The sequence below is a fragment of the Megascapheus bottae genome, chromosome 15 (assembly GCF_031878675.1).
Source record: "Megascapheus bottae isolate mThoBot1 chromosome 15, mThoBot2.hap1, whole genome shotgun sequence".
In the NCBI taxonomy this organism is placed as follows: domain Eukaryota; kingdom Metazoa; phylum Chordata; class Mammalia; order Rodentia; family Geomyidae; genus Megascapheus; species Megascapheus bottae.
The window spans coordinates 11,989,520-12,007,237 of NC_143523.1; the positions used below are offsets into that span (position 1 = coordinate 11,989,520).

At 33.0% G+C, this 17,718-nt stretch overlaps 1 protein-coding gene across 2 annotated transcripts in view; it reads right to left on the minus strand.

Annotated features, from left to right (window-relative positions):
* The window catches only part of Atrnl1 (attractin like 1), a 468,762-nt gene that overhangs the window by 226,817 nt on the left and 224,227 nt on the right, over positions 1-17,718 (minus strand). For both annotated transcript variants that reach the window (XR_016537794.1, XM_090345791.1), the window contains one exon: positions 4,598-4,705. Coding sequence is in view for 1 of the 2 variants with exons in the window: in XM_090345791.1 (XP_090201917.1) it covers positions 4,598-4,705 (108 nt within the window). In the remaining variant the exon portion in view is untranslated. The remainder of the gene's footprint in view (positions 1-4,597; positions 4,706-17,718) is intronic.

Here is a 17,718-nt window from a genome sequence, read left to right on the forward strand (position 1 = left end):
GTTGGTTCTATCTTTTTACATGGATCTTACAAACACTAGAAAAATATTCAAAATGAAAATATTGTATTCATCTTAGCCTTAAAATTGCGTCCAGAATCCAAGTTTTCTCTCACCATTGAAATTCTAACACTATGGAAGGCTATGGTAGAGAGATCATGAGTTTAATTATGTTTATTATGATGTTTTATCCTAATTTTTTACTTACAATTGCGTTTATAATCTCCCCATACATGAAATTAATTTTTCATTTACAATATAAACCACAACTTTTCAGGGTTCCTTATTGTATCACCAGATATTACTCAAGTGCTTAGACAAGTTCTGATACATAGAAAACACCTCATAAAAAAATTTCAAACAACTACTATAAATTCTCTTGTTACTGCTTGGAAGAAAAATGACAAATATCTTTCATGGATCATATAACTGCTACAAATTATTTTTCAAAATAAATTTAAAATCAATTAATAAATCGTGGTTTGGCATACATTTGTATTCTAAATGAATTTATTGAAATTTTTAATAATGTATTTTAATTTACCATTATAGGAAAACATAAATGATTAAGACTTACTAATGGATAATTTAGAGCAGTTATCCACAGTGTATGTTTTATTTGCATATGAAGGATATATGCAGTACGGGTTCAGTAAAGATCCAGCATACAATTATCTACAAAAGATACTTAAGGAATACATTCACATTACAGAAATAGACATAGCTTTATAAAAGTTAATTCATTTCTCATTGCACCTGGCCTTTTCCTCATGACTGTACACAAATGAACTCATATGTGACAAAGGAGTGTTAAATTTAATTGAAAGAAGAAAAGGAATCCTGCTGGACATAGTGACTCACACCTGTAATGCCAGGAAGGAACACTGTAGTCTGAGTCCAGTCTGGGCAAGAAAAAGTACAAGACTTTATCTGAAAAATAAAGTCAAACATGCTGGAGGCATAGCTGAAGTAGTAGTTAGAGTTAAGGATTTCAGGGCCCTAAGTTTAAACCTTATTATCATTAGAAAAAAATCCCTTAACTTACCACTTACCACATTTTTGTACAGATGAGTTGTAGCCAGCAAATGCAATAGTTTGACTTGGGAACTAAACTATCAATTTTAAGCAAAACTGAGTAGAAGAATTATAGAATTAGTCTGATTATTAGACTTAGGTAACACTTTTCCTGTAACTTCAAAATAGGCCTAGACTTCACAATTAGCATGTAAGAAAAATCAGCAAACTACATCATACTAAATTATACATTAAGAAAGGGATATGGTACATATTTCAATGTTCTGCAGCAATGGATAATATGTTGTGCATATATGTGCACATATATATTCATATGCACTTATATTGGACAGTCAGTTTCCAATGAATAGTAATTGCTACAAGAGTTACAATAAAACAAAACCTAGACACATAAGGCCATATAGAATGATGCTAAATGAAAGGACTTCCAGGATATAGAAACAAAAGCCATATAATGAGTGATTGTTGTCCCTAATGTACTATGTTATCTCTCATCTCTTTTGCTGTTCCTTGGTTATCTCACATTGTTACAGTATTTCACCTTGTTATCTGATATATTGTATATATGCTTGATTGGTTTTTTGAAATTGGATAGGGAAGGGGAGAAACAATATGAGCGGAGGGGGGAGGAGGGAAGGAAATGGGGACCATGACATGAGAAAGAGTATCAATGTATGTGAAGTAATGCACCTTCTATCTGGTGAATGTAATGTAATCCTTCAATTAATTACAATAAAAGTACATGAAAAAAAGATGCTTAGCAAGGCAGAAATAAAATGTGATTATAAATATTCTAACTTTTTTTTTTTTGCCAGTCCTGGGCTTAAGCTCAGGGCCTCAGGACTCTACCACTTGAGCCTCGGCACCACTTCTGGCTTTTGCTAAGTATGTGGTACCAAGGAATTGAACGCGGGTCTTCATGCATGCTAGGCAAGCACTCTACCACTAGGCCAAACTCCCGGCCTATAAACATTCTACCTTTACCACTATTATTTTCTAATGGATGTCCAAGTAAGAAATTAGAGGTTAGCTCCTGAGATTTACTTTGATGTCTAATTTTAACAGGAAGAGGTAAACAACCAATTAAATTCTAAAAATATCCAGAGAATAATAATGTTTTCAACTTGAATTCATTAAAATTACTCTAAGGTGTCACTTCACTTGAGATTATTGGGCATATATGGCCACAAGGATCAGAAATCATAATTACTTGCCAACATGGAAGAAATCTGGTATTGAATTAAGAATTTTTAGTGTAGATTCTAGAATTTAGAAAAGTGCAGGTGAAATAAAAATTCTCATTAGTTATAGGTAAGTTTCACAAAATTGTAGTTCGAAAGAATAGAGCTGATTGAAATCTTTCAGTTTGTATTCAATTGTTTAGAATAGAAACATGCAGGAAAGTAGAGTTCAAATTCTAAATCTTAAGAATATAAACCAAGCACCTGTAAGTGACCTCTGTAAACTTAGCAACTTGGGAGATTGAGAACTGAGGCTTTTTGTTCAAAGCTATCCCAGAGAGAAAAGTCTAAATGCCGCTCATTGTCAACCAATGGGTGAAAAAAAAATGTTGGCACAAAAAAAAAAAAAAGAATTTTTAGTATAAAAGCAAAGGTATTCAATTCACCAAATTACCAGTTGAGGAATATCATAGCCATATATGCAGATGGATAGACAACTCTTGAATAGTCATGTCTTCACACATCAATTGCTGACTAAGCGAATATATTTACTCATATACATATCTTCTATTATTTAGAGGCAAATTTGAATGTACACAATACAAATGCATATATATAAATACATATATATATGTTGGAACAAAATTTAAGAATATTGAGTATTAAGAGTAAATATTAAGATTGTAGGTAGAAAATGGAAATTATATGCAAAGACAAAAACATCAAATTGTCAGTAGACATGAAAGAACACAGATTTTTTAAAACTTTGAAGAAGAGAATTTTTAATTTCTAATTTTCATATACAGTTGTATTGGTATTACATGTAAAATGTGAGTAGAATATTTGGCAAGTATTCAATTTCTCAAGAAGAATTCCACATATCATTGTCCTAGGGGGAAAATCTCTCAGATGGTTTATTCTACTGAAAAACTAATGAAATCATGAGCATAAAACTAGAAATAAAAAGTAAAAGATATTCACTTAACATCTTGAACACTGTCACGAAGCAACTGGAAACTGTAATGGGGCATATATATGTTACCTACATTCATGTTTGAATTGTCAAGTTTTCTTTCCTTGTCCTATGCATGGATTATTTACTTTCATTTTTCCTGTATTGGATTTTCACTAATATTTGAAATCATTTTAAACAGATGGAGAGAAGAGAGAATTTGGACTCAAATAGGCCAGGTTTTCTGTTTGTTAAAGATTTCGCACTAATGTTATTTGAAACAAGGGGCCAAAATGTACCATTTGCTGTACTTTCATTTAATCATCATCTCTTTTCTAATTTCCCCCCATGTAATTGAAAATATACACATAAATTTCTTAATGTTCTAAGCTTCCATGGCAACATGTGAGCCAGAGTAGTAAAAAGTCAAGAAACACAAAAGGTAACCCCCATCATGCCACACACACAAATATTTATTCCCTCTAAAATTTGTCCCTTTGTACACTACCTGTAAGGTATAGGTTTTATTTTTTTATATATAACCAAAAGTATAATGAAATCAACTACATTTGTTCCTAGGGTTAGAGACAAGTCTTATTTTTATACTCCTTGCTTCTCTTGAAGAAAAGAAAGATCTAAAAATAAGAACTTATAATTAGTTCAATTAAAATGCTTTAGAAAAGGAATAAAACATTTCAATTGTAGAGTCTCTGAATTATCCTATCTACCTAAACATTGTGCCATAAATAAAATGAAACAAAATCACACGCATATAATTAAATTAAAATGCCTCAAAATTCTTTGATTAGTCATTAATCAAAAATTTATGAATTTATCCTCTTGGGGGTTATTATTTTCAGAAGCCATTTCAGGCATTGTTTCATGATTTGAATACCACATTTACTTGCACATAAGGATTTCTGATTTATTGTATTCTATTTCTGTACTTGTAACAAAGGATTATAATAATACATGCTCCACAAATAAAATCATTCATTCTATTTTATACTTTTCAACACTCAAAAACAAAACTACATAATTAAAATGCAACTTACCATCTATTTTTGTAGTAAATTTTATTTTAAAAAGGTAAGTGTGACTGTTAACTAAAGGGTACATAGTATTAAATCAGGTGCTTTTTTTTCCTCTCATCATAACTATCTCAAATTTATTCAGCTCCTATATGTCAGGTAAAGGCTGCTAGGTGAGCAGTTTGTTCCTCTTGTTTGACGAACAGATTCTCCAGTGACTTTTGTTACAGCTTATGTCATACCATTAAAACTATGTGCCTTGAAAGTGACATAATATATGTAGCAGAATCTTGTCAATCTAGATAGTCAGACTGTGTGTGGTTTCACAAATGGATGCAAATTAAAACAGCAATATAAATATGCAAATCACAGTGGTCCCTTTTCAGCACCACTGTTCCTACCTCTAATGGCCCTCGCAGAAAGTCTGTTTGTTCAGCTCCTACTTCCAGTGCTACATCAACAGAAGCAAAGGGACGGCTGGCCATCTGCTGTCGTTCTCGAAGCAGTTGCTGGAAGGGGGTTAAAAACGATCTGTTAAAAATAAGCTTGAAAACTTACTAAATTTAACAATTTCTGGTTTCATTTTAAACAATATGACACCAAAAATCTGGGAACCATTTCATACTTATATCAATACTTAGAGAGCTAAAGTGGAAGACTGCCTTCTCCCTATGGTCTGAATTATATTTCCACAAAGGCATTAAACATATTACCTACAAATAACTTTTCCCTGACCTCCATCCCACAGATTTAATAAAATGTATTCAACAGCAAACTGAATACTCAGGTGAGAGGTGTTACTTAAATAAAAAGAGCTATTACCAATGATGGCTATGCCAAGTTTCCCCACTCAAAATAACTCATGTTTTTGTCTTAGGTGAAAAAAAAACAGTGCTAATGTTTAAGAAATGATAATGAAAAGTTGTCAAAATGCATTAACAAAGATTAAAGGCACATACACCTGCCAAGACTAAGTTGTGTAAGTCTTGAAGAGCCCTTGTCAGTTGCTATGGAACCAGAAGAAATTCTTACTGGAAGGGTTCAAACTTAATGGAAAATCTTTGTGTTCATTATTTAAAACCAGGAATGATTAGCAAGTTGTTGAAATTTTGTGCCAGAACTTCAAAGTACCCCTAGATACTTTTTTTCTTGAGACTATTCTGAGATTTTTGTCAAACTAAACCTACTAAACTAGTAAGTCCAAATAAACTACCAACCTAATTTATAATTGTCTCTCCTTATCATTATAATATTCATTATGTTATGATAAGAAAAAATTGATGACAAGTACTAGATATTACAAATCTTGCCCCTCTCATTCTTACATAATAAAATTATTATTAAATATTAAGAGGATTTGTGATAAAATTTAATACTCTTTTAAATGAGAAGAAAATCATATTACTGAAAAAGTGAATGTCGTTGAACACAATGATGATTTCATTGTTTATAAAGATTTTGAAACATTCACTAGCATTAACTTACAACATTAATTATCTTTGAATGTATATGCACAATACTGTGACACAGTCAAATAATTCACTTGTAGATGATAATGGAACACAGGAAATACACACATGACACAGGTGGGTAACTGTTCATGAAATAAATTTTAAACTATAATTTATAATTTGTTTGAAAGAGAACACTATCTGACAATGTGGGATGGAGTGTTGCAGCTCTTAATAAGTAATAATTTAGCTCTGTAAGGCATAAATTTCCAAAATTAGTAAGTTCATAGGAAGATATAAATTAAAAGTAAAAAGTAAGGAGGTCTAAATCATTCACATTAACATAAATTCAAATTTTTATTATTAAAAATAGAACTGTTAGCAAATCGAATCTGGTTTACACGTCTTTCAATAGGTGAGGTTCATGATGTGAAGAGACTAGCTGAACAAAATATGAACAGGGATGTATTGCAAATGTTACACAATACTGAGGATTGAAGACCAAGTGATCTTTATCTTTGGTACAAATCTACACATACCAATACATTCACATATCCCTCCAGACAGTAATGTATAAGCTATCATTCAATAGCAATATAAAACTGCAAATTTAAGTTTGTGCTCAAAGATAATTTTTCTAAGATTTGCAATAATAAATTTCTCCATTTATAGTAGTCCTATCTTACAAATAGCATCTCACATGACTAAGTGTTAACAAATGAAAACCTCCTGTTTCTTCACTTAATTATTTCTGTGTACCCAAAATAGAAGGCCTACACAATATAAGCACTAAATACAGATTCTTGGCTCACATTGTGAAGCAAATGGCTAAATATTGCAAATTTACTGGCAAATATTGTATTCTACTACTAAACCACACTTCCTGTGTTTCTTTGAACTGGATGATAGGTTCTGATTTCTGCCTGTCTTGTGCATGAACTGTGATCCTTCTATTTTATATTTCTTGGGATGACAGAAAATTCACGCCTAGCTTCTTCCATTGAGATGTTATCTTGCAAATATTTCTTGCCCAGGCTAAGGATAAAATGGTAATCCCACTAATCTCAGCTTCACACATAACAAGTATGACAGAAGTGCTCTCTGCACCCAGCTACAGGTTGAGATTTGGCAAACTTTTTGCCTGTGTACAAAGGACCTGAATCCCTCCTGATCACAGCCTCTTGAACAGTTAGAATCACAGGCATTTGAGCAACTGTGCTTTGTTTGCAAACTTACTTTTTTGTTTTTGTTTTTAAGATTTTAGAGTCTGGGCCAGGAGCATAGCCTAGTGGTAGAGTACTTGCTTAGCATGCATGAAGCCCTAGGTTTGATTTTCTGGTACCACATATACAGAAAAAGCCAGAGGTGATGCAGTAGCTCAAGTGGCAGAACACTAGCCATGAGCAAAAATGTCCAAGGACAGTGCCCAAGCCCTGAGTTCCAGCCCCAGGACTGGCAAAGAAAAACAAAAAAGATGTTAGAGTCTTCTGACCTTTATTTCCTATCACTTAGTTTTAAAACTGTCTACTAGAGTACTTTCTTCAATAAAGAAAGCACACTGTTTGTGCTCAGACCTTAATAGTATAATTTATAAAATAAGACTTAGCTAAAATAATAACTAGGGCACAAAATAGGGTATCAGAAGAAGTGCATATAGGGAATTCAACAAATGAGTTCACCCTGACCACACAGCAGAGGAACAAGTTACTGAAAGTTTGCTTGCACAGATGAGTTTCTTTTGTGAAACTCAGACAAATTTCCTTACTGAACATTAAAACACATAACAAAAAACAGTAAACATTAACTGAAGAGCAAATTTCTTTTTCTCTAAAACATTTTTTCATGGGTATGATGGCTCTTAAGGAATACAACAGAAAATATTTCAATTATTTTCATTGCTGATTTCTGGCTCTCAGTTCTATCTTTAACAATAGTGTTCCTTCTTGCCAGTTGATATTGAATGTATTGCTTCCTACATTTTGTCAAAACAAAAAGAAATGACAATAACATGCTTATTACTTAAATTTTGTCCAAACAATATAATTACTGATCTGTTACAGAGTAAGACCTTGGAGTAAAAAGAACCTACATTCAATTCTCAGTGCCTTTACTTCTCACTTGTGTGACTTTATTGCAGTATTTAGACTTTCCTAATCTTATTTTATTCTCCTATATAACATGGTACCTTCAAGTACCTGTTTTGAAGTCTAGCTATGCTGCTTACTAGCTACTGGACCAGAACCAAGTCACTCAGACTTTTCTAATGTTCTACTTTCTCTCTATAAATGATGATGGCAGTATTATCTTAGGGTCACATGGTGAGCACTAAAGAGATGATGTACTTAGCTCAGCATAAAGGTTGGCACATTGTAAGTGTTCAGTAAATGTTTATTGGTACAATTATTATGTTGAATTTCAAGCACTAATTTTATCTTTGAAGACAGCACACTAATTATCACTGGCCCATTTTCTTCAACACTGGTGACACATTTTGTTCTACTAGTTTCTCCTTTACCAAATGTTGCAAATTTATGAGACAGTTGGAAAATGTCATTATTGTGATAGAATGAATTTAGATTTGGAACTGTTTTCTGCCATTTGTGACAAAAAAAGAAAAGTCAACCTTAAAACTAGGAGAAAAATACATAGTATGTTTCAAATTGTTTAAATTATTTTCCTTTTTGCAGAAAATGATGTTTAACATTTGTACCTCTATAAAAATCCATATAGCAGAGACATCCATTTTATAACTAGTGTACCACTGCTAATTGTGGTGTAAAAGAATAAAAGCAAGAGGACAAGTTTATCACAAGAAAGAGATCATAATCATGCTGCTATAAATGTTTTGGAGAAACTAAAATTTAAAGAGGCATTCTTATCTGTTGTCCAAAATAACTGCTTCACTATGAAAATTTCTTCTAAAATGCATCATGGAATTAAAAATAGGATGAAAATACACACTTTAATTTGATAACTCAGTATGACCACGGATTGCAATACAGATGTATATACATATCCATATATGTACTCTAATAATAGTATAATGTATGCATTCTAATATAATATTTCTTCTACTTACTACTACTACTTCAAATATTGTATCATTTTCCAAGTTAGAAGGCATAACTCCTCTGAAAAATTACATTTTTTTCTTATGAGGTTACTGTATCTGAATTTGTATACTGGTATATTGTATATACACTTATTTGTTTATTTGAAATAAGGAAGGGAAGGAGGAGAACAAGACTAGGAGGGGAGAGGAGAGGGAAAAGGTGACAAAAACATAAGAGGGGGTATCAAGCTTTGAGAAGGAATGTACCCACTACCTGATGAACTGTAACCCCTCTCTACATTATCCTGAAAATAAAATACAATAAAAATGTTTGGGGGGATGAGCAAAGGAGAGGGCACAGGAATGGAGAGAGGAAGGGTAAGTACATGTACTCATTATATTCAATGTACATTATATAAAAAATGAACTATGTATCTAGGAAATGGGAAATGAAGGAGGGTGACACTGACCAAGATGCATTGTACACATAACCTGACTTAAAGAATTACAAACTCTTTTCAATTAATATGAATAATAAAAAAAAAATCCATAGTTTGACATCTCTGTACAGCCAACATTTCTACTGTATATATGTACACAAAAAACACATAAATATGAATAGACTTTATTCACCTAGTACTTATTCATTGAATAATTTTCAAAGTTCATAGTAGCCATCATTTGAACTACTGAAACTCTCTAATAAATTTTAGGACAATAATCCTTAAAAGCACCTATCACACAAAAATGGCAGGTCACTTTATCCCCACTTCTCTTCATACCTACTCATTATATTATGTTAAGCTCCACATACATAGTCCTCCTTCACTTTATACCTTCTAACTCTTAGAAATGCTTTCTTCTCTTATGATCTACCTATTTATTAGAATGGTACTACTCCATTTTTTTTGTTTTAGCATTAAGTGTTGCTAAGAATCAAAATCACAGACTTGTACATACAAAGGGGTGCTCTACCACAAAGCCCTACCTCCATTTTTAAAATATATTTAAGGTAAAAATCTATTTTCAGTTGTTTGGCATTGTTCATAGAACTTTGCATTTCATATAGCATTTGGTCAATAACAATTGAATGTCTAAATAAATCAAAGCATAAAAATTTTCCTCACATGAATGTGGTAAAGTCAAGCTGAGATAAAATGGGTTTTAATTATAAATAAACTTTAAAATGTATGACATCTACTTGATCCTATTTTAAAATCAACATTAAGTTCCATATTGTTCTTCATCTCCTTTACTGAATACTACAGTGAGCATGGAAAACAAAAACCATAAAAAGTCATCATAATGACTAGATGAATTCTTTTGGCTCATCCCTGCAATCCTAGCTCTCAGGAGGCTGACTAACACAGTTTGAAGATGGTCCAGTTCCAAACAAAAATTTACACATAGACACAATACAGCTGGGTGCAGGTGGCTCACACCTATAATCCTAGCTGCTCAGGAGGCTGACAACTGAGGATCATGGTTCAAAGCCAGCCCAGGCACAAAAAGTCCATGAGACTCTTATCTCTAATTAACTACCAGAAAACTGAAAGTGGCACTGTGGCTTAAGTGGTAGAGCGCTAGCCTTGAACTGAAGAGCTCAGGGACAGGGCTGAGGCCCAGAGTTCAAACCCATGATGGACAAAAAAGAAAAAAAATGAAGAAATATGAAATACAGAGTAAATAATGTCACTCATGGGATAACAAAACTTTGTTTTCAATACAGACTCTCTACCTGGAAGTCTCTCACAAGACTGCTTCATAAGTTAAGCTTCTAATTGCTAGATAAATCTGGTAAAACTATTTGTTTGAAAATATTAAACTGATCTGTGATATGGAGCCAATAAGGAGTAAAATAATATCTCTACCTAATTTTTGGTAAACTCTGAGAGATGATGATCATGGCTCAAAGCACAAAAAGTCCATGAGATTCTCATCTCCAATTAACCAACAGAAAACAGGAAGTGGCTCTGTGGCTCAAATGGTAGAGTACAAGGCTTGAGCAAAAAGAAGCTCAGAGACAGTGCTCAGGCCCGGAGTTCAATCCCCAGGAGTGGCAAAAACAAAAACACAAACAAAAAACAAACAAACATATGAAAGACTTCTGAGATACCTCTGGAACTCTGCAGGCAGAAAACTAGCAGACAATATATTTTGACATAGGTGAGTAATTTACACAGCTTGGAGCTAAAGTGACAAAGCCTTCTATAATCCACATTGAACTAAGCCAGACTAAATATACAACTATTGCATAATCTTACAAAGGTCACTTCATGCAACTGATAAATTAAAATATGGATTCTTAATACATAGATGGCATCACTAATTTGCCAAAGATGATCTCACCACAGAGTAAAAAAATTTATACAAAATAGATACACTCAAGATTAGAAATAAAAAGCTGCCCTTGCCTGGTCCAAAGCAACCCTAGTTGGTGAGCAACAAGAAATGCAGTTGACCTCTTCCAGATGGTATTTTTTTTGTACTTGTTGACATTAAATCAGAAAGTCAAAAAGCCAATGTTATTGCTGATTTCAGAGCTTTGCCTGGGCAATTAAAATTAACGGGATATGTAATGTTTGTTCAACATTGAGTATAAACAAAAATAGTACTGCAATGGAGAACCATCAGCTGTTGAGCGGAAAGAGACAATAGAAAAGAAGCCCTAGCAAACGATGACAATAGCTTAATAGCTATGTACATATAACCCTATAAAATGATGCTAATCAAAATTTATTCCAAGAAATGGAAACAAGACGTCTTTCTTCGTTTTTTTTTTAAATAGAATATGTGAAGTTATTTCTTTTTTTCAGCTTTTTCCCCATTTGGTTTATTGCTTGTTGTCACTTATTTAAAATTTTGCTTTATATGTTAATCTGATTTGGGAAAGGAAATAGAATAACAAAATGGTGTGACAAAGGACAAAGGATGAACAATTGCAACAGCAATACAAGACACTATGTTGGAAATGAAGTTTACAAGTTGATGGGGGGGTAGAGTGGGGAAGACTCTCAGGGGAGTGGGAAGAGGGGAAGTAGGAGAAAAAAAGAGAGACGGGCTAACAAAGTTCAATAAGAAATGTATTGAATGTCTTATCTACAACTGTAGCCCCTCTGTACATCATCTTGACAAAAAGATTAAATTTTTTTTAAAAAAGGGATTTTAGGTAGGGTGGCAACAGGTCTAGCAAGGAGTGGCATTTACCTGAATCATGAGTACTCAGTCAGAGTAAGAAGCATGTCCCAAAGCACGGGAGCTTAGTGTAGAAAAGTTTACTTCTCTCACATAGAATATATAAATCTAGGCAATGCTTCACATGTAATTCAGCAATTCAAGACTTTCAATCTCATGGATGCCCATCTCAACCCAGGTATTACCACAGTAACATGGCAAAAAAAAAAAAAGGAGAGACCAGTGCCAAGTATATCAATGTTACCTTGAAATGCCTTTGCACAGGAAAAACAAACATCACTTTCCAGAAAAAGTAACACAGCCCCAACTAATTACAAAGGAGCTAGAACAAAGTAGAAGGACATTGGACTAATAGATAACTAGGGCTAAAGAATCCAGAAAAAAATGAAAACATTTCAGGAGAAGGATGATCAAGTGGTGAAGTTTCCCATGAAAGGTTGAGCTTAAGACTTGGCAGACACAAGAAAAAAGCTATTGTAGTAAATCAGAAATTAAGAAGCTGTCTGGTCTAAGGATAACCTGGGCTTTACCAAGGTTAAAAGAAATAGAAAAAGTATCTTAAATCATTAGGCACCTAGGATCTAAATAAATCTGATTCATTTTTAACATAATTCCTTTTTACATTGCTTAGAGTCTGTTTCTGCGATCTTAGAAGTAGCTTAAAACATAAAATTACTGGGAAGAGGCTTTATCATTCTCAATAAAGTAATTTAATACACAACCAAGAAAACAGCAAGGGCAGTTAATCTCAAATACAATGAACTTAGCTTTCCCAATAAGTATCAAAAGGTCAATTTTATATGTAACCTTCTTTAATACAAAAGGCCAGGTGGCTGTAATTTATCTGAGCAAATCAAAATGAGCAAAAAGATGAGTACTGAAAAGGTCATTTAAAAGCTAGATCTCCAGAATGGATGTTTAATACATATGAGTCCTCAAAGAACAAAACTGAGAGCCTGGATAATTTCACATTTTGAAACCAGAGCTTGAAAAAAATCACACCAAAACACTCTCACAGTGGTAATGTGGTATACATTGTATATATTACATTCTTAAAGTAGCAGTTTTAAGGTGTAAGAAATGCTCCTCCTGCTCTCAGGAATGTTGTCTTTGACCTGAGGAGTTTCACAGTATGAATAAGCCATTTTGAAGAATGGCTGTACAAAGGAGCTGATTACAATACAAATAATACATTGATTCTTCCTTGGCTGTTAATAATTTATGAATGGATGCTCTTTTTATAGTAAAGCTTAAGATCAATCCTCTAGTAGACACCCTCTTCCTCTTATGAATTAATTTAACAAAAGGTTTTCTTCCCTCTTGATTCTGGGAATTCATACAATGTTCCAAACTCAACCTTAACTACATCATGCTAGCTTCTAGATTAAAAAATCTATATGCAACATAACCAAATAGCTTTTTTTTAATTAAGTAACTAAAAAGTTTGTGCTGGCCATTTTAGTACTTTGTGGCATTAATTTTGAAGTTCTGCAAAAAGTACTCAAATCTCCCTAGGTACACAAATGATCCAAATTCTGGCATTTTGCTCTTATCAATTTTCAAAAACATATTTTTCCTTTAAATTTTTGCTATTATAACTAATGGGGTCATTTTAGTTCAATACTGAAAATCTTTTTTGTAAAAAGTTCCATTGTTTAATAACGCATGCACTAATTATAATTTCTCAAAATTAACTTTGGAATATACCTATAATATACATTGACTGGTGTTATAAGTGAATAGTTTTATTTTCAGTGTTTTCTAAAAGGAGTCATGATATAAACATTTTTAAGAAAATAATTTCAATAATTTTAATTTGTAAATGTGAGGAGCAGATTGGTATAACATAGACTACTTATGACTAATACAGGCTTTTTAAGGTTACTTAGAATAGTGTTAAACCACAAACATCAGAATGTAAAAAAGTCAGTAGTACTAAGAGAATCCCGTGCTTAGTTATTCTCATATTCTAGGGGGAAAAAAACTTCTGTTATATACTTGATATTTCCAATAAAGTTGGAGTAAATATGCTATGATTTTTGTGACATATGATAAACAGACCAAAGAAAGTAGCCCCATTTTTAGCAAGTCAGTGATACATTTGTCATTATATTTTAAACAAATCATATGTACATCACCAAGTTAGGCAGACTACTTCAAACTTCATTTATTAAAATTTCTTCAAATATATAGAAAACATTTAAAATTTCTCTTACATATTTAACTTAAACAGTTCTACTATCTACTATTTTAACATTTTCTTTGTTATTTATGCAGCAAACCTTTATGAAATACTCCATTGTTCTAGGAAGAGGGCCAGACACTAGCATTAAGAGACATAATACTGTCCTGTCCTCCAGGGATTTACTCATTAGTCTCATAAAGGGGCATAACTGTTTGTCATGTAACACAGTTCTCAGTGTTCTAATTTCCATGTCCCTCTTAAAATGCAAAATTAACATAATAGTCTAGATGAGATCAGACTAATATAGAATACAGCAGAACTACTTTTCTTAATAGAAATTAAAATGGATTCTTCCTTTATTCAAAATATTTTTGTTAGTTTTACTTTAAGAATTACTTTATGTCATTACCCTAAGCAAGAGGTACGGATCTTTCTGACATGAACTTTGATGAAAACAAGCCTTTTTTGGTAAGCATGTCTAGAAGAGAATATTAAAGACAAAATTCAGTAAGTTGGCATTCATATTTTTCATGTTTTATTGATGGTATTACCTTGCTTTTCCTTGAATGTAAAATGTTCTTTGAATTCCCAATCCAGGCAATTAATTACCTTTACTCATATTGTCATTAGCATTGATCCTTAGTTCATTCCTTTGATGAGACAAATACCTTTCCATATGTGGAATGCCATAATTACTTCTTAGTAAACTTTTCTGATTTTCCTTGGATTACCATCCTGTTTATTTACAATATTCCTTCCATATAATAATTTCAACATAGACAATAGATACAAAATATAAATTTTAAAACAAAGTTTATTTTCACAGACTATGTCCACTTTGAAGACATGCATTCTATGCAACATAATAAATGTCTTATCTAGGAAATCAAGTTTACTTTCCTTTATTTCCAAACTTTTTAAATTTATGCTTTTTCACTGATGTATACACAGAATATTAAGACTAGATCCTAATCTTGGTGCAACTTATTATGTATAGGTACAACTATTCTAAGAGAGAGTCTAGAAGTGTTATATAAAATAGTATTTCCTGTTTTTAAAATACAAAGAAGTCAGCTTCCATATATATTATGAAATCTCAATGGGATTTAGATGGATAACATTACGCTTAAGTAGCTGATTCTACTTATTCTACTGAAAATACTATTGCTTGCTAGTCATCCCATTTAAAATTTCACCTTTACACACAAATACACTCTCTCCTCTGTTTTTCACCATTAAACTGTGTACCATCAGACATGCTACGTATTGTTTACTGCTTATTTAAATCTTTCCCTGTTGATAGAAAATGTTACATATGTTAAAAATCTCAGCATCTAGCTACTTCTTTTTTCTTCTTTTTCCCTTAAGGTTTATCTCATGTTGTTACTTTAGCTAACTTTGGTACTTGGTATATTGTATATATGTTGATTTGTGTATTTTAAAATGGGAAAGTAAGGGAAAAACAAGATGAGTGGGAAGGGGTAGGGAGAGGGAAAATGGGAGAAAAACATGGGAAGGGGTAACAATGTTCAAGAAGTAATATACCCACTACCTGATGAATATAACTGTAACCCCTCTGAAAATCACCCCAACAATAAAAATTTTACAAAGTTTCAGCATCTAAAAAGTATATTGCATGTGGCAGATGTTCAATAGATAATTGCTAAAATAAATAATTGATGTAGGACCAAGAAAAAGTTTTGTCAGTCATTGGGCTTGAACTCTGAGCCTGGACATTGTCCCTGAGCTCCTTAGCTCAAGGCTACTGACCTACTCCTTGAGCTATAGTACTTAATTGGAAATAAAGAGTCTCATATTGTTTAGTGCACTGGGCGGCTATGAACAGTGATTCTCTTCTTAGCCCCCTGAGTAGGTAGGATTACAGGCATGAGCCACTGCTCCTGGCAATAAGCCCCCAACAGCTTTGGGGCTTGAACTTAGGGCCTGGGCACTGTCCTTGAATATTTTTGCTCAAGGCTAATGCTGTGCCACATGAGCCACAGTGTTATTTCCAGCTTTTTTCTGTGTATGTGTGCTAAGCAAGCACTCTACCACTAGGTATGCTCCCGACCCCCAGAAAAGGTTTTATGAAGAATCTTAGAATCTTGAGTCTGTGTTCTTTCAGGCTGAGTCTTTCTAAATTGGCTAAATTAATGTTAGAAAGATTTTTTCCTCAGAAATAAAGCCATAAATGCGTGGAGTAGTAATCACTACATTAAAATACTACTGAGATAACTGATTCTTAGTCATAAATTAATGTTGATGGTCTTTGTCAAATACAGTCATTCTCAAAGATTAGTAGCAAGTAGACAGAAATTAAAACAAGCAATCTGAATGCGGTGTGCTTAGGACATACACCATTACAAATTTCTAACTTTTGCCACATTACAGCATTGATTTAAATATGTACAATATCATATAAGCCATTTGTAGATGGGATAGGTAGTAACTTCCTGAATAGAATTCCAATAGCTCAGAAAATAAAGAGTATGAACTAATAAATAGGATTGTATTAAGCTAAAAAGCTTGTGGACAGCAAAAAAATCGGTGCACTGAAGACACAGCTTACAAAGCCCCCAGGGGAAGTGGCTCATGCTAGTAATCCTAGCTACTCAGAAGGTGTAGATCTGAGGACTGTGATTCAAAGCCAGCCCTGGTACTAAAGACCATGAGACCCTTATCTCCAATTAACCACTAGAAAACTGAATGTGGTGCTGAGGTACAAGGGGTAGGGTGGTAGCCTTGAGCTGAAGAGCTCAGAGACAGGGCTCAGGCTCAGAGACCATGCCCCATAACCAACAACCACCACTACAACAACAAAAGACACAACTTACAGCTAGCTAAACATCTGACAAAAGAAATAATAACTATTACATATATGTATATTTATAGCTATAAAACTAAATATCCAAAGAATCAATAATATAATTATTAAGTGGAAAATTGAATTGAACAGACAACTTTTTCCAAAAATACAAATGGAAAATACAAGCAAAAAGAAATGTTCAACATCTCTGGATCCAGAGAAAATGGGAATCAAAATGACATTTAGATTTTATTTTATTCCAATCAGAATGGCCATAATCAATAGCACAAACAACAAATGTTGTCAAGAATATCAGGAACTGAAAACCCTTAAATATCATTGATGGGAATGTAAATGAGTGTAATCACTATGGAAATCAGTATGCACATTCATTCAAGAACTAAAGCAAACTACCATGCAATCTAGTGACAGCACTCTTGGGTATTTATCTGAATGAATATAAGTCACAATATAATACAGACACCTGTATAAGCATGTTTGTTGCAGCACTACTTAGTTAAGCTACAGAAGCAGTCTCAATACTTTACAAGTGATAAATAGATTCAAAACATGGATCCACAAAGTGGAATATTGTTCAGCCATAAAGTAGAATGAAAGTAGGCCATTTGCAGCGAAGTATTCCAGATTCAAAAGGATAAATGTCCTGTTTTCTCTCGTATGTGAATGATAGAACTGAAAGATAAACATATATGTAAATCTAGAGAACATGTTTGTTATCCTGAAACTGAATGAGAAGATTAATAAGTTAGAGGGGATAAGAATGTTAGAGGATGAACAATATTAAAACACATTGCCTTTGCAAATGAACATGG